A 21,944-nucleotide genomic window follows, 5' to 3' on the forward strand; every position below is an offset into this window, starting at 1 on the left:
CTGAAGCCCGACACATTTGCCAGTTATGTGGACAAGCAGATGTGCTCATTCACACAGCAGTGAGGAGCATAGGTAAGACAGGAGAAAGGGGGATGGGGGAAGGAGATTAGATATGGCTCAAGTTGCTAGAAATGCAAAACGTTTTGCTTCCACAGAAACAGAAGAGTCAGACTGGACACATCTCTCCAGCTCCAAGTTTCTTTGATCTGAGGCATCAAAGTACTAATTTGCTTAATGGTGCCAGGGCAGCGCTATTCACAGGGAAAACTGTCCGCCCGTGTCACCAGCTGTACCCTGGCCTGGGAAGCAAGAAAGTGAGGAAGGTTTCCTTTGGTCTTTAAGTTTAGAGCCCAATTAACTGCATAGCTCCCTGGGTACTGGCAGAAATGAGGTTGGGTTGGGGGCGGGTGTGGCGGCGAGCAGTGGTAACAGCGGCAGCCAACAGCAGTATTGCCTACTTGGTGAAGAGGCAGAAGAGATATTATAGAAGTAATAACAGATGAACCATGGGAACAGGGGATTCTGTTTTCATAGAGCAAAATGGAAAGGGGCATATAGAGAGTAACAGCTAAGTTAGTTATCTCTTTTTTACAGGTTTATAGTGCGGAATGAGCACAGTAATTAGATCACTACTTATGCATTTAATCATCAGCACTCAAGATCCTTAATAGATCTTTTATTCTTAATGGCCATTTCTCTCCAGAATAGATAGATTTTTTTTTTTTTTTTTTTAAATGTAACAGCCATACTTTAGGCTCTACTACTCCACCCCCACCCCAAAATCATAATAGACTTACCAGATGATGTTTCCCGAGTAGAGTAAGTCAAGAGAAAGCCTTTCATGGGTGCCTCAGCCCTGGAAGCGAAGGTCACTGTGCACCACTGAACCTCGGGATTTTATAGGGTAGAGGGAAGCATCACCACAGAAGTTGCCTGCAAAATAGACCAGAATGGGACATGAGCTTTCCACTTTCCCCTTTTTCTCTTGAGGGCTGTAAGGTATAGTCTTTCAAAATGCAGTGTCAGAAAAGATTTCCCTTTCTAAAAGCCTCTTAACACAAAATCCTGATATCATTCAGCTTTGAATTCTTGCATTAGACCACAGACATGATCAGAAGATAACTTGCTATACTTGTAACCAGAATGGGGGCCTTCTTCAAACAGATAAAGGCACCCATTGTAACCACTCCAAATCACTAGTGGCAAGTGCCCACTGTCTGGACTACTCCGGTCAGAAGAAATCCCTGCTCTGACAGGCAGCCCCCACCTCAGGCTGTGCAAGACACTATGCAGTGCTCACAAGACTGCAGAACACCCATATTCTCTGGGGAATGAGTCACTTTGAGAGTCTCATGTAACTGAGACCTGGCACTAAAGAACCTTGTATCCATAAGTGCTTTAACAGCTTAAGTTTCCGATCTATGCTTTCTATTCCACATACAGAACATACTTGCACAGCTTCACTTCCCCAGCAATATCCTACATAATCAAGCCAACAGCTCCTTAGTCAGCATGGGTATGTACCTCCCCTCGCTTAGCGGTGCAGTAGGAAAAGCTTCCCATCCCTTGGCCCCATCACTTTGACCTGCTGGCTTGTCTTTGGCACACACAGCAACTTGTCACACTGCAAGTTCAAGCCTGGGAAAAAGCAACCTAGACAGACTCACATTGTTCCAAGGCACAGCCATGCCATGATTAGGACCTTGTATCCAACACGTTTGATTGCAAAAGTATTTCTAGGAAGGGAAAGATACTGAGCTAGCTGAAGTAGCTCCAAGTATTATCGGAAATCCCTTCTGGAGCATGGAAGTGTGCCATGTAAAACTCCCTTGACTGTCTGCAAAAGAAACTTAGTTCAGCTCCTCTGTTTCTCTCACCCCAGCATTGAGGTGAGCTCTCTCTCACCTGTTAACTCTTTGGTTAGTCAAAATCCTTCATACACCATCAGTTGGCCATGACAATTAGACAGATTTCTTTCAGTCCAGAAGTCCAGGACTTCAAGCCGAACAATGGATTTTAATGGGGCTACAATTCTCCAGTGGCAGCTGCAGCACAAAGCAAAGAACAAAGTCACAATGCCGTCATATTTTACAATTGGCTCTTATTTCCTAGGGATAGCTATCAAAATGTGAGCAAAGGCAAAAGGGATTGTAATGCTCATTAAAAAGAGAAAAGAAAAAAAAAAATCAAAGATGGGATACTGATCCAAATCTATTTTGGTCATATTATTCATTACTTCTGAAGTTAAGCTTTCAAACAGTTTAGAAGTCTATGCTATTGCCACGTGAATGGAAAGTTCTCTCTTACCCTAACTAAGCATGATAAGGGAGGAAGAAAAGGAAACAGATAAAAGTGCCAAAAGATTTTTAGTGACATAGTTTAGCATTGCCATTGTTAACCCCCCAGTTATACAACATTCAGGCCTCTGACATGCTTTCTGATGAGAGCTTTGCCCAGAGGTGTCAGATTTGTCTGCTGTTTGCTGGAAAGAAGATACTGGTACCCCCCAGCTTTCCTAATTCTCTTTGAGGAACTTGCCCAGTTTTCTAACATGCACTGAAGTACCTATGGATTCATTAAAAACCACATCACAGATATCTGCAGATTTTCATGAAGGAGTTACAAAAGCCAGAAGAACTCAGATGCTCACCTGGTGGAATTTGCATATCTCATGGGGTATCCCAGTGACTGGATCATTCCTTCCCGACCTGTAAGGATGACATCTGTGCATCATGACAACTCTGAGCTCATCTCCTTGGGATTTTTTAGGGCATTGCCACGATTTTATCCTGGAAAGAATAAGAATGTAGAGCATTAAATTCAGCTTTAATATTAAGTTTTAAATGGACTTTCACCAGGGACCAGGGCAATTCCTATATGACGTGTCACCCCCACAGAAAAGCATGGATCACGGGTGAGAGCCAATCTAAGAGCAGAACCTTGAAACACTCATTTTAAAAGTTCATCTGGAAAAAGATGTGTTCAGTTAGAGGACAAACTAATTAGGAAAGCTACTACATTCCTATTCTACAGGCCAGACCTTGTTCATCATAATCCTACAAAACCCAAACTCACTTTAGACTTGTTTCAAGCTTCAGCATTTTGTATATCAGTCAGTTTTATCCAGGCTAGAGCTTCGAAGAGCTCTTGTTTTTCATATGTTTGGAGAACATCTGTATATAAAAACTCGAGAAAGTCCGTAAAGGCATCTTGAAAACAAGTACATTCTTGAAGCTTAGGTCAAACAGGTCAGTTCATCTTTAGAGAGAAGTGATTGTACAGTTTGGCTTTGCCTTGGACCCTGAGCATCAAGTATTCAGTGCTGAAAGCAGCAGGGCCAATGGAGCAGAGCACCATCTTCACTACAGGTCTGGGCCTCTGGAGAACCGCAGGAGACTGCATGGTACCACATAACACAGCTAGAAGCAAATCCAAACACACCACCACCACTGTAAAAACACCATTTGAGAAATGCAGGCAAAAGTCATACAAGTTACTCTGCGGAAAGGCAGAAAAGCGAGGAATTATTCACATTTGAAAGATGTTCAATGCCGGTAATGTGGCTGCTCAGCAGTCACCTCCTGATGAGGCAGCAGGCAGCACCTCCAGCCCCTGTCCTGCAAGAAGTGCCCTACTGTTTAGAAGTCTATGCTGGCCAGCAGGGATTTGTTCAGTTCATTGCACAGTATCAGCTGCCCCAAGTCTACCTACGAGGCTAGGCATTTTGTTTGCTTTGCCTATCCTGAAAAATTGCTAGACTACTTAAGGGTTCATTCTTGGACTTAAATTGAAAATGAGATGGGACAGGGAATTTTTGCCATTACTCCATCTCCACTGATAGGTACTTTCAGTTGTTAAGCATGTTAATTTTTTTCAGGTTACTTTCTGGCTCTCTGGATTTTCCAGCCTCTTCTTGCCTGTCATACCATCATCCTAAAGTTCTAGCTCATGCTGCCATTAAAGCCCAAGTCTATGTTTTAGGTTCCTCAGTAAAAGTTATTTGGTTTAGAGACAGGCACCCACTGACTTGTTGTTCACCGGCTCTAGAGAAGAAGGGGAAAAAAATAAAAAACACCAAACCAGGTTGTTTCAATATGTTGGCATATAAATAGACATAGGAATCTAGTTTAATATACCCAACCTTGAAAAACTGCCAGCCATAACAAATGCTATTACACAGCAGCAAGTCTGTGTGCTGGAGGACACTCCAGGGAGCTATCTATTAGACTCCTATTCAGGGAAAAGTTTGACTGATGGCCCCATTTCTGATAGTATTTTCCTCTGTCCTACATATAAATAGTTATGATAGTTAAACTGTTATTCTCCGCTGCAATAGGCATACTTTTAGAATTTTTTTGTGTGCATTTATAAATAAGTTCTTGGAGGAAGACAGCTGTGGAATGCTCTAAGAGCTCCTTAGCACAGCCTCTACCTTTCTCCTCTCCTGTCCTTTCACTCCCAACTCAGAGTTAACTGACATGCTAAACTTTAGATTTGGTGGGTGTTTTTTCTTATGAAAAAAATATTGCGAGCATGTTTCATTACCCTAAAGGTCTTTGTCTGGAAGCATTACTACCACATGTGGTAACAAAGTGTCAGCAAAAACCAGCTTATTTCCCTTATATGAGAGCTATGGTGGTCATGCACATAGCCCTCATCTACACCCAGACAGAAGTTAAATAGGGCCTCTTCTCTAGAGCATTAGCCATCACAGCACTTGTGTGATGTAAGAGGATGAGAGTCTAACCCAGAATGGCTATTATCCAAAAACTTTTTCCAGAGGCATCACTTAATTTTGAAAATATTTGGAGAGCACATACACTGGAATTCACCAGTGGGACTCCCAAAGGCTGATGGTTGATTTCTCCACCACACTTTGTGTACCAGGTTATCAATGTGGATACCTACCCAGGAGAAATGCTTCTGTATAACTAGTTTATAACATCCGTAATCACAATAAATTAAACCTATAAAGAGGCAGAATAAAGGGGGATGACAGAGGGGCAGAAAAAAACACATTGAAGAGCTGGGAGGGGATGCTGGGAGAAGGAACATCTTCACAGGTCAGAGATCCTCCAGCACACCCAATAAAACCTCTGCAAGATCTAGCCTTCATGAGTTTTCCTCCACTCCTTTCCTGTTACTTCCCCCCTCCCCATTTACATTTTGTGCCAACAAGTTCTAATTAATTCCTTCTGCTTTCAAGTTGCTGTCTGATACTTCCCTTTGATGTCCGTACTCCTTACCTTGCAAAAATTAGGAGCTAAGCATTCCTTAGTCACCTTTCTGTGCCATTCACAGCAGTCTCTGAAGCCATGCACTTCTCCATTATCTTTTCCAGCCTGTTGAGTCTGTTTAATCTCTCCCTGTAGAAAGCCAGACCGACCCCTGGATCCTGTAATGCTCCTCTGTACTTCTAAATCCTTTTCAGAATGACTGTGTGCAGGGGGAGGGAAGAAGTAAATCAAACCCCCACAGACTATTAAAAAAATTGGTTCCTGAGGTTTGTACAGTAAAGCGTGTTTTATTCTTTACCCCTTCAGACATTGACACCTTGTTTTGTATTTTTCATGGCCACAAATCTGCTCCAGTGACCCTACAATATTTCAGTGATAGTAGCTAAATTAAAGCCTATCACTTGTGTACATAAAGGCACAGGTGTTCTCCCTTCTGTCCCAAGATGTCAATACAGCGAAGGTAGAAATTTATTGTCTTTATATACAAAAATGTTTATATACTGCACATCTTGTACAGCAGACAAGAAAGTTGGCATTTGACTTGCCATTTTAAACAGATGTAGATAATACCGCCCTGCATCTTATCTCTTCCACTTTTTCCCCTTCCTCCTTTTCTCCTACTTTGTGTATAAAGCCTTTAAAACAGGAAATGAAAAGCATTTCCACCATGCATTTTGAAATGGAGTTACCCTGATGTGCTCCTGCTCTCTGCCACACAGCACTTCCAACTAGATTTTTACTTAACTGCACAGTGTGCAGTACACATGCAAACATATAGGCCTCTAGAAACTTAAACTTTCCAGTAAACAACATTAAAGCTCTCACTTTCATTTTAATTTAGCTTTCTTTTAATTCTGTGGATTGTGTTCATCTAGACTAGTGTCTCAGTGACTGGATTGCACCTCAGCAAGGTCAAGGTGAGGAAGACCATAGCCTTCTGCATAGAAGATAATACCTCTTCTGGTATAAAGAGTCACACCCCTGTTTCCCAGGCGCTAATGCTTCAGTGTCGTTCATTCCACCTGCAAGAGGTAAATAATAAGTACCATCATTGCATCTCACGTTGTTGTCTCAGAGGGTATGGAGGAAGGGGGACTGACTTTGAAAAAGAAGCTGTCAATACAGGAGGTCACAAGTCACTTATATAGACAAGTGTCCGTAAGGGTTTGCCCAAATACCATAGCTTATTTCTGTATAGTTTTTTTTACCATTCTTTAGTGTACCAAGAGGGCTGTTCTTTTACTGAGTCAACGCAGCACACTGACACAGGGATTAAGGTCTTCAGCCAAGTTTACAGCCTGAGCTCTGAAGCTTAACATAAGGCTGCCACGCATCGGAGCCAGGCAACTGCGGCTGGAAACCCTTTCTGTAAGTGGCCCAAGTGAAAGTGAGAGATTTCTAGGACTGAGTGTCCTCAGCTGGATTGTTTGTTGTTACCTAGCACTTTTCTTCCTCTCTGGCTCTCTTCATAAATCTCAAGAAACTCCTCTTGGCAGTTCAGTGATGATGATATTGACAGATGCTTTACTATAATCTTTGCCATGCCCTTCAGAGACAGTTGGAGTATCCAAGAGCACTCTGTGCTTCCCATGTATCCTGACGAGGAAGGAGCAGAGATAAACCCCCGGGGCTCTTCTAACTCCACTTCTGACGCACGTTCTGTGGATAAATGTGCACTTCAGTGATAAAAGCATTAAGAAAAGACAGTAAGAGCTTTCTACAAAACCTGACAGTTCTGCCTATGATTGAAGATAGTCTAGCAAGTCAATAAAGTTAGTGGGAAATGGTTTTCCAATATTTAGTTTTCTTTTTTTTTTTTAACTGGTTCCCCCTCCGCCCCCTGGTATTACTGGACTTGCTGGAAGTTTGAATATCCTGATATCACTGGCAAGAGCACAGCCACTGCAGCCACTAAAAAGGCACACATTTAGTTGGCCAAAACAAATGGATCTGATAAAAAGCTCAACCCTACACAGGGCAGATTTAAATTTTTTTTTTTTATTATTTTTTTTTTTAAAACCTGTTCCCATCAGTTTGATCATTTCTTAAGGTCCGGCATGCAGGCTGGTACAAGCCTGCAGGAGTTCTCGAAGTGTACAGGGTCACAAGGCAGTCCTGTCAGCCTCATAGATGCAGGCAGCAGACGCAAGCTAGGCAGCATAAAGGAGTGAGCTGCCGGGCCTTAGAGGAACACAGACTTGCTTGCAAATTTGCTCTGAGCTATGCTTTGAATCAATGCCTGGAAAACAGATAAACAGATACCAGGTTGATCAAGGACCTAGGCTAATGGGCCTACCAACTTCAAATGCTCATTCACTACTGAGGAAGAAATGTAATTTTTTTTTTTTTAATTGACCTTGCAAACAGCCCTTGACAAGAGTTATGAAATATTATGCTTTTGTCTATGCACTCGCTGGTTCTCCAGAAGCACAGGAGGAGAGCAGGCTTAGCTTGTAGCTACATGCGCACACAGTGCAGTCAGATTCAACACTTGTTAAATAAGAGACCAAATCAACAGGGAAATATTTGGAAGCATCTGTGTGGTTATAACAGAGCAGGAGGAGAGAAAACAAGATCACTAATGAGAACTGTATGTCCCTTTAGTACCAAGCATAATAGGGTTGTTTGCCTCCCAAGGCAGCAGTTTTTAAAGTCATACCCTCTGTAGAGCAGCTTAAATTCTGTTTAAGTGTGCTTCCTCCCACACCAACTTTTATGAGCTTTCTGCTCAGATTGGATGCTGACACCACGCCGTGTCTCTGCGTACCTGCACGGGATGCTGAGAGCTCAGAGTGGGGAGAGCTGAGCCCTTCTGCTGGGTAGAAATCCTTCAAATCCAGAAGGGAGATGAGGAACATTTGCCTCCTGAGGAAGGTGCTGCAGTGTGAACAGCACTGCACAGATGGAAGCGTGACCCACAGTGGAAGAGAGCTTGGCCAAGCTGAGTTATGGGGAGGGTACCCTTCCCCTAGGAGAGCTGGCCTTAAAAAACCCAGAAACCTCTTCCACCACAGTCTAGGTTGAAGAGCAATGAGTTAATCACATCATCGCTTTGCACGAGGGTGAGGCAAGGGCTCCTGCACGTACTCAGCGCTGCTGGACGATGCGGGCCCTGTTCTTGCAGCGGAGGACAGCAGGGAATGGCAGTGCAGGCATGGGTACTGCAATCTGGAAGGCAGTAAAGCCCAGCAGGCTGAGCCACAAGAGCTTTTCTGTAGGTTCATTTTAAAAAGAATTTTTGCATTCAGGGTGACACCCCAATTCAGGTCATTACAGCACCACGCGCTTGCGGTGACTTTGAGCTCACGCCGCGACCAGCAGCTCAGCTGAGACAAGCCCGTCCAGTGCTGGCAAGAGCCTTGCGGATGTTTCCAGGCCAGGCTAACCAGCCCTGGAGCTGCTGTGCTAATGATGCCCCCACAGTCACTGGCTCTACTGCACTTTCCCAAATAGCGAAAGCATCCCCACCTCCCGTTGCTTATCACTTCGGGGGACCTATTTTTATCTCAGTGGTGTGATGTCTTGGAGCACCAGCAAGGGTGCCCATGGGAAGAGGAGGAAAGCACACACTGCATGCCAACACCCTGGCTACAGCGCAAGTCTGCCAGCAGAGCCGGTAGCATGTCCCCTCCTGAACAGACTGCTTTTTAAAGCCATGAGCAACAGCATTCTCCAATTTGTTGCCAGAGCTAGCATCACCCAGTAACTCAGGGGCACTTCAGCCTTTTCATCAGTCTTCCTCCAACACTGTCACAGCGTCAGAGGCAGAGAAACATTTAAATGCTTAATAGGCAGGAGGAGGCACATCAGTAGGACGGGGCTGTTTGCTGTGCTTCAAAAGCAGCAGAAGCTGACAGAGCGCTTCACCCGAGACCACCGCTCTGGTACATGCATAAGAGATTAAGTAACTGTCCCTGCCCTGAGAAATTCAGTCCAAAACATGAAAAATAAAAAATAATAAAACAATACCTCATTCCAAGGATAGTAAGGGAGAGAGAGCAGATTAAGCACCATACCCAAGTGCACAGGAAACCTGCAGCATCAGTGTTGATGGACCCCTGGCTCTTCCACGTGAACTCAGTGTTTCTAGCTACAACAGAGTCTTTCTTCCCGTGGCTCTGCTCACTAGCCTCCCTCCCCTCTCCCTGTGTGTACACACACACTCTTCCCAGGACAAAATCCAGAGAGCTGTGTCCACTTGCACCGAGATGTTAGGAGACTCAGACTTTGTTACCAGGCTCTGCCCAAAGCTGTTCCTAAACTGAACCAGCTCCACCACCTTCTGCAAACCCAGCGCTGCAGGCTCTGGCACACGACAGCTCCACACAGTTCTGCAGCTACCCTGCGTGCACGCCTCCCCCGTCAGCTTTGTGGGCAGCTTCGCTGGCTGCTCCTGTGCTGAGGTCTCCGGTGCACTGCCACTGCCCTGCAGGACGCTCTGTTCAGCACCTGAGGAGAGGCACAGCATGCTTAGAGACAGTTTAATACAAAACTCAGAAACAGTCAGCATGGCCAAGCACTTCCCACAATAGGAAGGCAATCATACGAAGGTCAGATAAAGGAGCCAATGGCCAGTATCTGGCTCAAAGAGCCCTCAGGGCTTTGAACCTTTTGTACAAAGCCATGTATAAAAACTGTTTGCAATGCTACAGCCTCCACCTCTGGGAAAGATTTACAGCTACAGAGCTGAGCAATTCCCTGCATAAACTGCCCGACCTACAGTAAATCCATGAAAGCCGTTACAGCCTTCAGAGAGTCAGTGGTCAGCAGCCAGTTTTGTCAGATCCAAGTGTATGGAACATCTCTAGCCAGCTCCCAGTTTATCTGTGGGGATGGTCTGGCTACCATACCAGTGATGACTTGTTTTGTTAACTGGTTTTAGTTTAGAAGAAAGTTCTCCCTTAGTCAGCACCTGTACTAACATTTCTGTTAGGTCAGTGTGGGACTATGAATGATGCCACAAGGGAGAAAGACCAGCAGCTGCAGCACAAAGCAGGAGAGTCCAAGTGCTCATCTGACCTGAGAATGGAGCATTTTCCACAATGTGCTCTTTTCTTTAATATATACTTTAATTTCCTGCTCATAACTACAGCACACTTTGTTCAGGATACAGAAAAAACATTAAATTTATTCCTGTTAGCAGAAGTCCTCCATTTTCTGCTGCCAGCAGTAGTATAAAATATAGGATGGACAGAAACATGAAAACTCTGTCCCGGATTAGGTTTTTCCTCTTTCTTAAGAAATGCTGTGGGACAATCACAACTATTCACTAAATAGAGAATTACATACTTGGCTGTACATGTGCACATGCAGGGAAGGAGGAGGAATAAAGCTCTGGAAGACAAAGGTTTTGCATCAGCAGTTTCCCAGTGCAACTACTTGAGCCAAAGCAAAACATTTCTTTAGAATGACAAATCAGTTTATTTAGCATGGAAAAAAGACTTGAAGCTATCTGGTGGCTTTTTGAAATCTCTCAAATCCCATCAGATTAAACAAGCTAAAGTGGTGGATTTCTCCATTTGCCAATGAAACTATGAAGCCAAATTCACCTTGACTTGAGGGGCCTCAGCAGGAAAGAAACTTCTGGGGAAAAAAGAAGAGAGCGAGCTGGTGCGGGGAAGTAGTATGGCAATGCTGGGTTCACATGGAGCACCTCAAACAGGTTTGCTCCCCTCATTTCTCTGCATGAGGGCCCCCCCAGTTTAAGAACAGGGGCCCTCTTCTTTTTGTAAGATATCATCACTTTCATGCAATCAGTCTTTATTCACTAGCATACGCTACTCTTTCTCCAGCACTTTCTCTGGTGAAATTTATCCTGCAGACTCCTGAATGTGGTGCTAAATATATCTAGATACACAGACGCACAAGTTCAGTTTACAGCATTGTCCCAAACTATTCTGCCCATCAAAGTGTGGGGCTGGTAGGCATTTTCACAAGTAGATGCTTTTTACTGAGAAAAGTATCTGTCCAAAGATTATAGTCAATTTGAGAGCCAGAAGTGCTAAATGCAAGTCTTATGCTTCTGAAACTCCCATTCTCATTTCAGCTAAACTTTGTTTAGTGGCGAGGCATGAGGAAGAGGAGGAAGTGGAGACTTTCTGCAGGAAATCACCTGGATTTTTTTTTCCTCCCTCTTAAGTTGCCTCAGAAAACCTGAGACAAAACCTCAATGCACTTGTGATCTTTTATACAAAGGGATTATATTCAAGACTCATCTCACTCAGACAAAGAAAACTCACCTTTCATCAGCAGTCTTATCCAGTACAAGAAAATCCTCACCCTTGAATAGACCCCTGGTTTCTTTGGGCTGGCACAGCCAACACCCCAGCTGACAATGCCGTAAAGAGCAAATGCTCCATTTTCCTTGTTGCAAACCAAGGGGCCACCAGAACCACCCTAGGAACCAAAAGAGAGAGGACTCGCAGTTAGCCCGTTTGGCCTCCACACTGCTGTGGCTAAGAGAGCTGTCACAGATCAGATTTGCCCAAGAAAAAGCCTCCTGCAGGAAGAGAGCATGCAGCCATTGGTGCAACTCAGCCCTAGCCTGCAACGGAGTGATTTAAAGGCTTGCTTATCAGCATGAAGACTGAGCACAGGCTGCAGACAAAATATGACTGAGTAGTGCACTTTAGTGTTACACATAATTTATTAGTCTGCCATAAGATTGCAGTATTGAGCAGAACCCGCATTTTGGCTTGACAGTGCCTCAGTCAGAATTACTTTGCCTTTTATTTACTCAGCTGTTCTTACCTGCTTGCCTCATGATTTCAGGGAGATTAGTTGGTTCTTGAACAGTGCTCTCAATACAAGAGTTTTATAAAAACAATAGAAGTCATCATAGTTTTTCTTGAGAAAAAAGTGCCATGAAAAAGAGTTCCAAGCAAGCTACAATGGGAAGTGTTTCACTGGGATAAGGTATGGGACTCGGGAAGTGCAAGGGAAGAACACACTCTCTTCCACAGGTCTCATGAAAATTACAGTCCAGAGAAACATTACTAAACTCTGTGGTCCCGCTTCCGAGCAACACTGCACATTGCATATATGTCCCATACAGATCAACTGCATCTATTGCTCTTGTAAGTACTGTCCACTCCAGGGAAAGCAAGCTGTTGGAGCTTTTAACTGTCACTTGCTACATGCTGTTTTCTCCTCTGTCCTCCCCAGTCCCTTTCCCTAGATGATCTACAGACATCTACGTGCAGACATCTTCACGAACGCTCACCTTTAGTTTTACCTTATCTGACAGGAGTCCTAGCCTCCTACAGAAACAACGCCAGCACAAAGCATCGTGGCTGTGATCTCTCCAGGGTGACTGAAGTAGTAATTTCTCTCACAGATTTCATTCTCAAGTACAGGCACTTATGTCTGCTGCAACTGCCTAGCTCGGCTCCCATCTGCTTGGGAAACCAATTTGAGGTTAGTTCTGGGCAGAGGAAGAAAATATGAGATGGAAATGTGAGTTCTGCTCATAATAGGCAAACACGCAAAATCAGAAGAGCCACCTTCTTTGATGATCCCTTATCCAGACATAGCACAGAGGGAAGAGGAAGATGATATCTCTGTGCTGTTGGGCAGACATACTGGTCTCAGCAGCGTTGTACTCCAGAGGTATGTCTAGCTGCACCAGGGCAATGTTGGAGTCATAGCTCAGCATGTCAAAGTGGGGATGCACCACAATGGTTTTCACCTGCCTCACCTGTGACCAGGGCAGAGAAGGAACAAGCTGCCCTCTAAGTGCATCCTGAAAGCATACTTGTAAAGGGAGAGGGCAAAAATCCCACAAGCAATGACCAAGCTCAAAATAGGTCATGAAAAGAAACAAGGTGCGAAGACTTTGAATACAAATCCCCCACTTCATTTTTCAGTTGAGAAGATTGCTGGGAGAGATTATAGACCTCCTGAGCCTAGAGTGAAGGCTGACTGCTTCATTGTGCAAACACAAGCCACTAAGCTTTTGCAGAAGACTAGTGTGAGTCACTTGTGCTTCTTTTCCACATGTATTTCTTCCTCTTCTCCATGAGGAAGAAAGAGTCAGCAAGCTTTTTATAGACAGATATATTGCTCAACACTAAGAGAGTAAGATGCTGAGGACACTCAGTCATCTCTGTTAGATTTTAAGACTTTTTACTGCTAGTAATAAGAACCGGATATAAAACATACCTCTATAAACTGCAAGTTAGCTGAAAGAGACCAGAGTTCCTGGATTTCCTTTCTCATTCCTCAACCTGTGCTACATATCAGTCATTTTGCCTTGCTGTCAACACTGTTTTAACTGTGCATATAGATCTGTTTTGAGAAATATTGTAGGGGCAAGTACACCAAAGTAAACATTTTTAATGGTATTGCTTGGTTTTCACCTGTTCTGTTGACTCTCTCAGGGCTCTGTCATGGTCTTCTACTGTCACAATCCAGAGCAAGGGTTTATTGGATCTGTATAATGAAAGCAAACATATTGGTGCTACTTACAGTCAGCCATACAGCTTCCTTATTCAGCAGTCATACATCCCTTCTGGCTCTTCTCTAATTAGTCACTTATTCCCAGGACTGCTGAGCAAGAGTTTCTCACCACGACAAATGTGTTGCGTCAGTTCTGGCTTTGCTACAGCTCTGATAGCAGATAGTCCAATTAACTTTAATGGATCTTCTGCAAGTGAGACCAAACTGTTGCCATCTCTAAAATCACTGATCATGGAGGAAGGGCAGAAGGAAGGTTTGATACAGGACATGAAGGTGTGAATATAATTTATAGCTCTCCATCTGTTTGTGCCCCAGCCTGAAGGAGCAGGGGGAGCACACAGCATGGGGAGAGGAGCAGAGGTGTCCTGGGGACGTGCTGGTCACACTCACAGCTGCACACAGTGGGTGGCTGTCAGCAGCCACGTAGGGCTGATGACAGCCGCATTGCACTGGTACTCTCCAAGGAGCTTCAGGGCGGCATGCCATGGCCAACAGCGAGGACAGGCCTCCTTGGCCCCACTAACACGCTTGAACAGCCACTGGGGAGTAACCGGGGGAAGGCCACAGGTGTCTGCAAGGGAGCCAGAAAACTAGTCACACTTTCACAGGCAAGTTTCTTGTTTTCCTAAATAACCTCACACAGTGGATACAGCAAGGCCAAAGATGCAGGAGAGACCAAATTTGTCTGCTCTGTCTGGAAGTGGTGGGGGAAGGAAAAACAGATACATGAAAGCTTGAATCCTAAGGAGTTGAGCACTTCAGAGAGCAAACGAGGCTCAGGCGCTGAAAGCAGCGCTCTCCCATCCTCTACACTGTGTCCCTGCTCCCAATAGGAAGTGCATGCAACCAGAATGGAGAGGACGTACCACACGTATGGAGAATGAGAGATGGGGCACCTGCCTATCACTTTTCATCCATGCAAGAAGTGCACAAAAGGGGACTTGAGGTCAGAAAGCATCTGCCTCACTGCATAATCCTCTTATATGTTAGAGGAAAGCTCTTCAGACCAGATCAACTGAACAGAATTCAATTTCTTTACTTAAGGGGACATCCTTCAGAGGCAACATTGGTGCAGTAGTTAATCCTGAATCTTCTCTTCCTGCCTCCTCTGCAAGAGGGGAAATAAGAGTTAGCTCTGACTTGGGTAAATAGCTCTGGCTTGTCCGCTCAAAAAGTCCCCACTCTGGAAGGGAAAAGTTATTCATCCCCTCAAGCAGCAGCTGGCACACATTCATGAAAGTAGCAACAACAGCAGAATAGCCCCCAGGATCAAGACTCTCTTCTAATGAGATTTTTCAAGGGGAATATCACACTGACAGAATTAACAAGGCTGCTTGTTTCAGGTAACAGAAGTTAGTCATCTCATTTCTCAGTGAGGGGAAAAAAAAAAACCCAACAAAAACCCCCCACAACCTTGATTCATCTCCCTTATTCAGGGAAGGGAGCTCTGCCACAAGTAGCTATTCTGTTTTAAAGTTACCTTGACAGAATGCGGCAGGATTAGCCTAAAAAATAAGCTCAGGGGTCTAAGAATAGCTGCAGATGACATGGACATTGTTAGACACAGCAAGCATCTCTCTACTTACCTGAATGAACAAAAGCGAGCCAGGCTCTAAACCCTCTGAAGCTGCTCTCCCCATCACTTTCAAAATGTACCAGCATGGTATTCCCTGGACTCAGCACTGGTTTGGGAGCTTACAATTCATGGAGATTAGCTGTTGGAATGAACAAGAAGCTGTATTTTTAAGATGAGAAATGTCATCCTGTAAGCACTTGCGGCTTTAGCTAATCTAGGTTTCTAAAAAAAACCAAAACCCTAGAGGCTTGGTGACTTTCTGATTAAAACAAGAACTTTTGCAGAAGAGGGGCTTGCAAAGCAATGATAATCAGTGATATCAGTAAGCAATAGCAGCCAGAATTTATCTATCTACTACAGTTATGCTACAGGTACACAAAAGTAATCCCAATTTTCTCATAGTGGAACTACAAGTAATCTTCAACAGACAGTGTGAATGCCCTCCATCGCACAAAACCCCCCACACTTGAGAATTATATTTGCCACCATTGAGGGGTGCGAGCAGAGTCTCTCTTGAATGGTTTACATGTACAGGTTGAGGACCTAGAAAGCAGCTGCTAGACTTTTCTTCCTCTTGAGAGTATTCAGTTTGCACAGCATCTGGAAGTCCCATAATTGCAGCTGGATAGGAAGCTTGCACTTTACTCCAGAGGAGCTTTCCTGTAAGAATCTGAATTTCCAATGGCAAAGCTGTGCTGGAAAGCGTCTAGTGAAACACTCTGTGATGCTGAAAGCTCCCCCCTGAAAGATTCCAGTTCCAAATTTGTCAGCCGCCTTCCCCCCACTTAAATACTCCTTTCCGATGGAAACCAGATTTCTTTTCAAGGGAACTGTAGTGTTAGTACTTATTCAGCATTTGGTAAACACATGCAACTAAATTACCACCACAAAATAGATGGGGGAAGAAATAGAAGCAGTTTGCCAAAGATCACTTGTCAATGGCAAACCCAGGCCAGTTCAAGCCTCTTACCCAGCTTATTTGGTGTAAAGAGCACCAGCCCTTCATCACTCTACTCTGTCTTTTGGTTGACAGACAGGCCTGTAAAGAGGTAGCCAGAATTCAATTCAAATATCTTCACTTCTGAGCACCAGATTGCTTTGCACCTTAAGAATAGATATCAAGCTCTGCTAAAGTGAGTGTGGTGCCTGAAAGCTGTTTTTTTAAAAAAAGATGGGGTGTTACAACATGTTTTCATTTCATCCAAGTAGGAGGAACATCTGGAAATATAGATGTTCAAAAAAAAGAACATTTATTTCACTGAAGTTAAAGATTTTTATATTGATAAAACTGAAGCAGATTTAAAGTGAGGAATTAAAAAATATTTCCTTCTGAAAGTGTGGGAAAGCGATGCCTCAGGTTAGCAATTTTTCATTAATGAAATTCCAACAGAATTAGTTCAATTCATAAAGAATTTGTATTCATTTCAGTAGAATTAGACACCCATCAACAACCGTTCTTTCACTCTGCCTTACTTTGAACATGTCTTTTTCAATGACACTTAGAGCAAAGTTGCTCTTGCTCTCTCCTGTGAGAGAGACATACAGAGTGGAGGCCTGATCCAGCAGCACACACTGGTGTGCTCTGCAGCAGAACATGAGCCATGGTCCTATATCCAGCCCTGCAACACCAGCCAGCTCTCCATGAGAAAGCACAGCCTTGGATCAGGATGTGGGATCTCCTGTGCCAACGGTGCACTTGGCCACATCATGATGGGCAAGGCAGGTAGGCAAGCCTCAGGGCTCCTGCAGAAGCCCTTACCATTGCCACCGAGCAACACGTTACCAGAGAGCATATTTTGGTGATAAAACATGCCTGTTTCCACAGGGATTTCTAATTTAAGTCTGAAACAATTAGTGCTCACCCAACTGGTTTTCTTCTACTTCATCACCATAAACAGTAACTGCATCATAAACGCAGCCCAGGCGAAGTTCTACAGCAAAGTCTTCAAACTCCAGCTGCAAAGTGGACAAGCAAGAGGGAAGCATCAAGACCAAAACACTTACCCTTCTTAACCACGGGCTGGAGAAAAGCTAGAATTTGTAAGAATTTGGGCATGAATCGCTTGGTGAGTGTGTCACATTTTGCAACAAAACAGTCTGTTGGCAATCTTGGCCCGACTGCTCCTTCCTGTGCAAGGCTACAGACAGGCCTGCAGAGGATGAAGCTGGCCTAAGCTCTGCCTTAAGGCATTTCAACCGTCATCTTTACTGCAACACTCAGTGCCTTGTACTTCTGAAGGGTCAGTGTCCCATATGGAGTGCCTTTCCAAGAGCTTTTCCTTCAAGCGTGGAAAGTGGGTGATTTTTCATTTGTTTGGTTTCTAATCCAGACTGCAAGTTCTCACACCAACTGAGCAGCGGCAACCCAAGCAACAGTCTGCATACCATTCGAGCATCCCTAGGTTTAACACTGTTTTTCCACCCCTTAGCCAAGGCAGCAGAGGAGGAGAGATGTTGCTGCTTTGAACAATGTAAATGGCAACGTGACTCATCACGGGCTGGGGGGAGCTCGGTGGGATGCTTGCTGCACACAAGCAGCAACAGGCAATAAAAATAAAGAGATGCTGGTACTATGAGTGGGAACTATTATCAGACAGCCCACACTCAATGAGAAGCAGACGCCTTGGTATGGGGCTAAGGAGTAGCTTGGGGGGTTTTGATGCTGCCTTGAGGAAAAGGCTGACTATATTGTTTGCAACATGCTCTCTACCTTCCCTTTACCCTCAGATCTGTGCTGGACTTCAAGATAAAGCTATCCTGAGACGAGATTGGTGCCTACAGACTTCAAGCACTTACAACAGTCACAGCCCCTCCATTCATGAGTTCAGAGGTGATGTCTAATTGACAAAATATGCCCTGCAAAGAATCAGTGACCTGGAAACCTTACAATTTACAGTCTTGCATGTCACAGATGTTTCTGGCAGGATTTTATTGAATCAGTCCCCCGAACAGTTCTTAGTGCAGAGGTTTAAGTGCAGTTTCTCCTTTTATTACCTTTACGACATACTCTGCTGGACCCTCAATGAGCCAGTGGCACTTTGTGTTCCTGGGATACAAGCCAGGCTAATTAGCAGTATCAGTCTTCCCCTCTTCCACTAACATTGCGACACTTTCACAGCCCAAGCCTGCAATACTCAGACGAGAAAGGAGACAATTTAACAGACGGGATTATATGGTACTTTTAATAAACGCAAATAAACAACTTGATTTTTAAGGAACCCAGGCACACTAAGGATAGTTGTTATTTTTAAGGGGGTCAGGAAGGAGAGGAAAGGAGTTTCTACAGCATCAGCGAAGTCACCTGCTTCAGGGTCCTTATGGAGGGCCATGAAGGTGAGCTCAAAGTTTCAGCCAGCGTCGCTCCCGTCAGAAACAAACGTAACAGTGGCCTGGTCCAGCTCTGCCAGCGGAGGGGCTGGGAACACATCCCCGCAGGCTTTACCCGAGGGAGACAAGGAGCTGGTGTAAGGGTGGGCTGAACATACATTTATGCAAGCAAATCTCACAGCGGTTCGTTAGGCTAGATCCCATAGGGAAGGTCCCATCTCACTGAGTGGAGAGACTATTTGGCTTTCATTACCTATAAAATATTTAGAGGCGGTACAGAGAAATTGAGATGGGACTTCAACCAAAACAACCACATGAACAACCAAATATTCCTCAAGGATGAATTGCATGACTAAGGATTAACATTATTACCAACACATCACCATTAGAACTAAGCTAGAGTGCAGAGGCAGCCAGTATTTGCAGGAAATATTTATTCTCTATCGGTTCAGTTTTAAGCATACCTTTGAGAGGGACAACTGGCCACGTTTCTTTTAGTCTCATCTGTACAGTTACCCAGTAATCTGCATGCTTGTTGCACCATATAACCAATTTTGAACCAAGGAAGAGCCAGCCTTTGAGCTGTGTCTCCAATGCATGCGATACTTGCTGGCTATGCTAACACATCGGAAACTCGTCTGGACGCACACCAGCTAAGCAAGGCTAAGCGCTCAGTTTATTCTGCTACCCAGGGTCTGTAGGAGTGAAATGGGTATGTTGGAGACAAGGCAGAGGTAGCACAGAATTATGTACAGTTGAAAGACATTTTTGAGACACCCATTGCACTGTACTAGATGCCAGCACAAATATGAAGATGTCCCTCAGTCCCACCTGCCCTCCTCCATTTGGGTGTCACCTTTAGCTCTTTAGATTCGTAGTGCAAAACACAAAAGGTTTCTCAAAAGCCAGCTAGATTTGCTGTTCTTCATGACAATGAATGACAAGAAATTATACTCAGTAACCCTCAGTCCTCCAAGGCACCCAAGACTTACTGATCCAGCTCTTTTCCATTCCAATAGAGGGACACACAGTCACGGTCACATCCAACTTCGTACTCTACATCTATTTTGGTGAAGTGTATCAAGATGATTTTGTCCTCCAGCACTGTTATATTCCAGGTGCACAGGCTAGAAGCAAGCAATAGTAAAGGCATGTATTTGCACGGCTGAGCTTAGCCCGCATCAGTTCCACCACAGGCTGGGAGTCTCCAGCGACTGCTTTCCTGCAAGCACGCACCAGAAGCTGACAACTGATGTCACCAGCTCCACGTGGTAAATTTTATCATCTTCCCTCTTGGCACAAGCCATCTGGGAAGAGAGTTACCAATAGCAGAGGACTGCTGTGAATTTGCTCAGCACTAGGTGGGGACTGACGCCTTCTTACAGCAGCAATAGCTTTGTGCTGTGCGGCTGACCCACGGCCAGCCCAGTCCATCTCATTCCCCTGCCTCCTGCAGGAGCTGAAAGCTTCTTTGTGTGAACTGACATTGATAAGGCTAGACCAAAGGATAAAGGGTACAACAGATCTCTAGCCAGCCGCAGCCATTTCATGAGTGTGGCTCACAGAATCTGTATTACAAATAGACTCTGTGTCCTCCTGCCTTCCCCCACAGCATTATCCTGCCCAGCAAGTGTAGCTGGGGATTGGCATTGCAGGGAACACGCAGCAACTGTCATCCAGACACTGCTGAGAGTGGTGCCTGGGCCGGCGGTGGTTGGAGCTTCTGAGCCCTGGGAAACACTTCAGTGGGTGCCCTGAGGAAAATTCAGTGTTTGGCTACTACAGCCAAACTACAGTTGCCTGTTGGCAGGGTAATTATCCTCCAAAGCCTGGGGGTACCAAATGCAGCCGCTACAAAGAACTGGACACCTTGGGAACTGTACTCCACTGGCACAGGGAGAGGGCTTGGCACAGCAGCTAGGGAGAGAAAATTGTTGTATGGGGTATTGCAGTACAGGCACTATCAGTCAAGGCATGGGCTACAGCACTGCAGTTGTTTCAAACACAAAGTGCTTGACATGCAGCTGAGAGAAGCCTCAGATGAGAGCACAAAATTTCTTTCCCAAAGTCCTACTTAAAAATCCCCAAACTTTTGGGAGTTGTCCCACCAACACACTGGGCTTGCATCCATTCAGCCTGTTAAGAGCTGACGTGGCTACTCCAAGCTTGTTTTTAATGAAGCACCACTTTTATGTCGGCCTTCCCTTCATCTTCTATGGGCATTTGGTCTGCTGAATCCCAATAGCTCTGCTTTGCAAAGGGTAACGCACCCACTTTGTAGCCATGTGGCTTCTGCTCCTTGCAGATACTGCTCCCAATTAAAAGGCACCTTCTTAGCTGCAGACAGTCCCCCTTTGAAAGCATAATCATTAAGGATCCCTAGCAAAGCCATAATAGGTTGGGTATCAGTTAATACCAACACCTCAACTTTGATGGCTATGACAGAAATAACACCATCTCTTTAATAACTTGTATTAGCTCTGTAATAATCTGTCCAGAAAAATACAAGTGGCCATCGGGGAGTCGCTAGACCTGTGCCTAGCTATAAAAGGCTCTTCTGATAAGCCACTAAAACTGCGGCACTTACTACAGCGCCTCTCTTCCCATACACATTCAAAGGTGTATTTGATGAGGAGATAACCCCTGATAGAGCCTGCACACCATTTCAGGAGCACAACAGCAGTTCAGATCTTGAGCTGGCAAGCACTCAAAGCAGGCTTTTATTAGAGCAGGGCTGGTATGCAGCGCTCGAGGGACACCTTGCTGAGCTGGATGGGCTGCATTCAGCCAGAAAGAGGGCAGCTTGAGTAGCCTTCTGCTTTTCCTTCAGGGGATGCAAGGGTCAGACCTGCTATTATAACAGGGTTTCTGAAGGGGGACTTATCTGTTGAAACCTTTGGTTTTGCCATCCCAAATTGAAAGATAATATACCTTGCCGATGATGCAGCAGCTGGAAATTAAACAGAACTGCTGTTGGTGGAAGAGAGGGAGGCAGCAATAGCACGGCAATTTGTATCCCTATGGTGCTAAAGAGACAGGAGAGGAAAAAACCTCCCAGTACTCATACCTACCTGGTGTCATGTGCTGGGCAATGAAGTCCATGAATGCAGTCACCTGGTAGAAGATGCCTGGTGACCCCCGGGCTGTGATGCTTCTCTCGAGGGTATCCCATTCCCTGGCACAACTGACCCCCCAGGACACCACAATGGCCAGAGTCCAGGTGCCACCAGCCCTCAGACATGCAAGGGGGCCTCCAGAGTCACCCTGTCCAAACTCCATTGAGGAAGAAAGGTGCCATTTATTCCTGTGCCAGCAGCCCCGACCTTTGACGGTGTTGCACGACTGGC

The 21,944-nt window shown here is 44.9% G+C and overlaps 1 protein-coding gene across 1 annotated transcript in view; it reads right to left on the reverse strand.

Moving 5' to 3' along the window:
• Positions 1–850: 850 nt before the first annotated feature.
• The window catches only part of OVCH1 (ovochymase 1), a 33,517-nt gene continuing 12,423 nt past the window's right edge, over positions 851–21,944 (reverse strand). Inside the window, 19 exon segments of the mRNA XM_052789921.1 lie at positions 851–933; positions 1,906–2,045; positions 2,651–2,726; positions 3,367–3,419; positions 6,193–6,259; positions 6,675–6,896; positions 11,477–11,633; positions 12,501–12,631; positions 12,740–12,831; positions 12,833–12,933; positions 13,595–13,667; positions 14,085–14,265; positions 14,334–14,388; positions 16,744–16,796; positions 17,133–17,301; positions 18,265–18,395; positions 18,431–18,729; positions 19,590–19,767; positions 21,669–21,861. Coding sequence (XP_052645881.1) covers positions 851–933; positions 1,906–2,045; positions 2,651–2,726; positions 3,367–3,419; positions 6,193–6,259; positions 6,675–6,896; positions 11,477–11,633; positions 12,501–12,631; positions 12,740–12,831; positions 12,833–12,933; positions 13,595–13,667; positions 14,085–14,265; positions 14,334–14,388; positions 16,744–16,796; positions 17,133–17,301; positions 18,265–18,395; positions 18,431–18,729; positions 19,590–19,767; positions 21,669–21,861 — 2,454 coding nt within the window.

The sequence above is a fragment of the Harpia harpyja genome, chromosome 6 (assembly GCF_026419915.1).
Source record: "Harpia harpyja isolate bHarHar1 chromosome 6, bHarHar1 primary haplotype, whole genome shotgun sequence".
NCBI classification, from domain to species: domain Eukaryota; kingdom Metazoa; phylum Chordata; class Aves; order Accipitriformes; family Accipitridae; genus Harpia; species Harpia harpyja.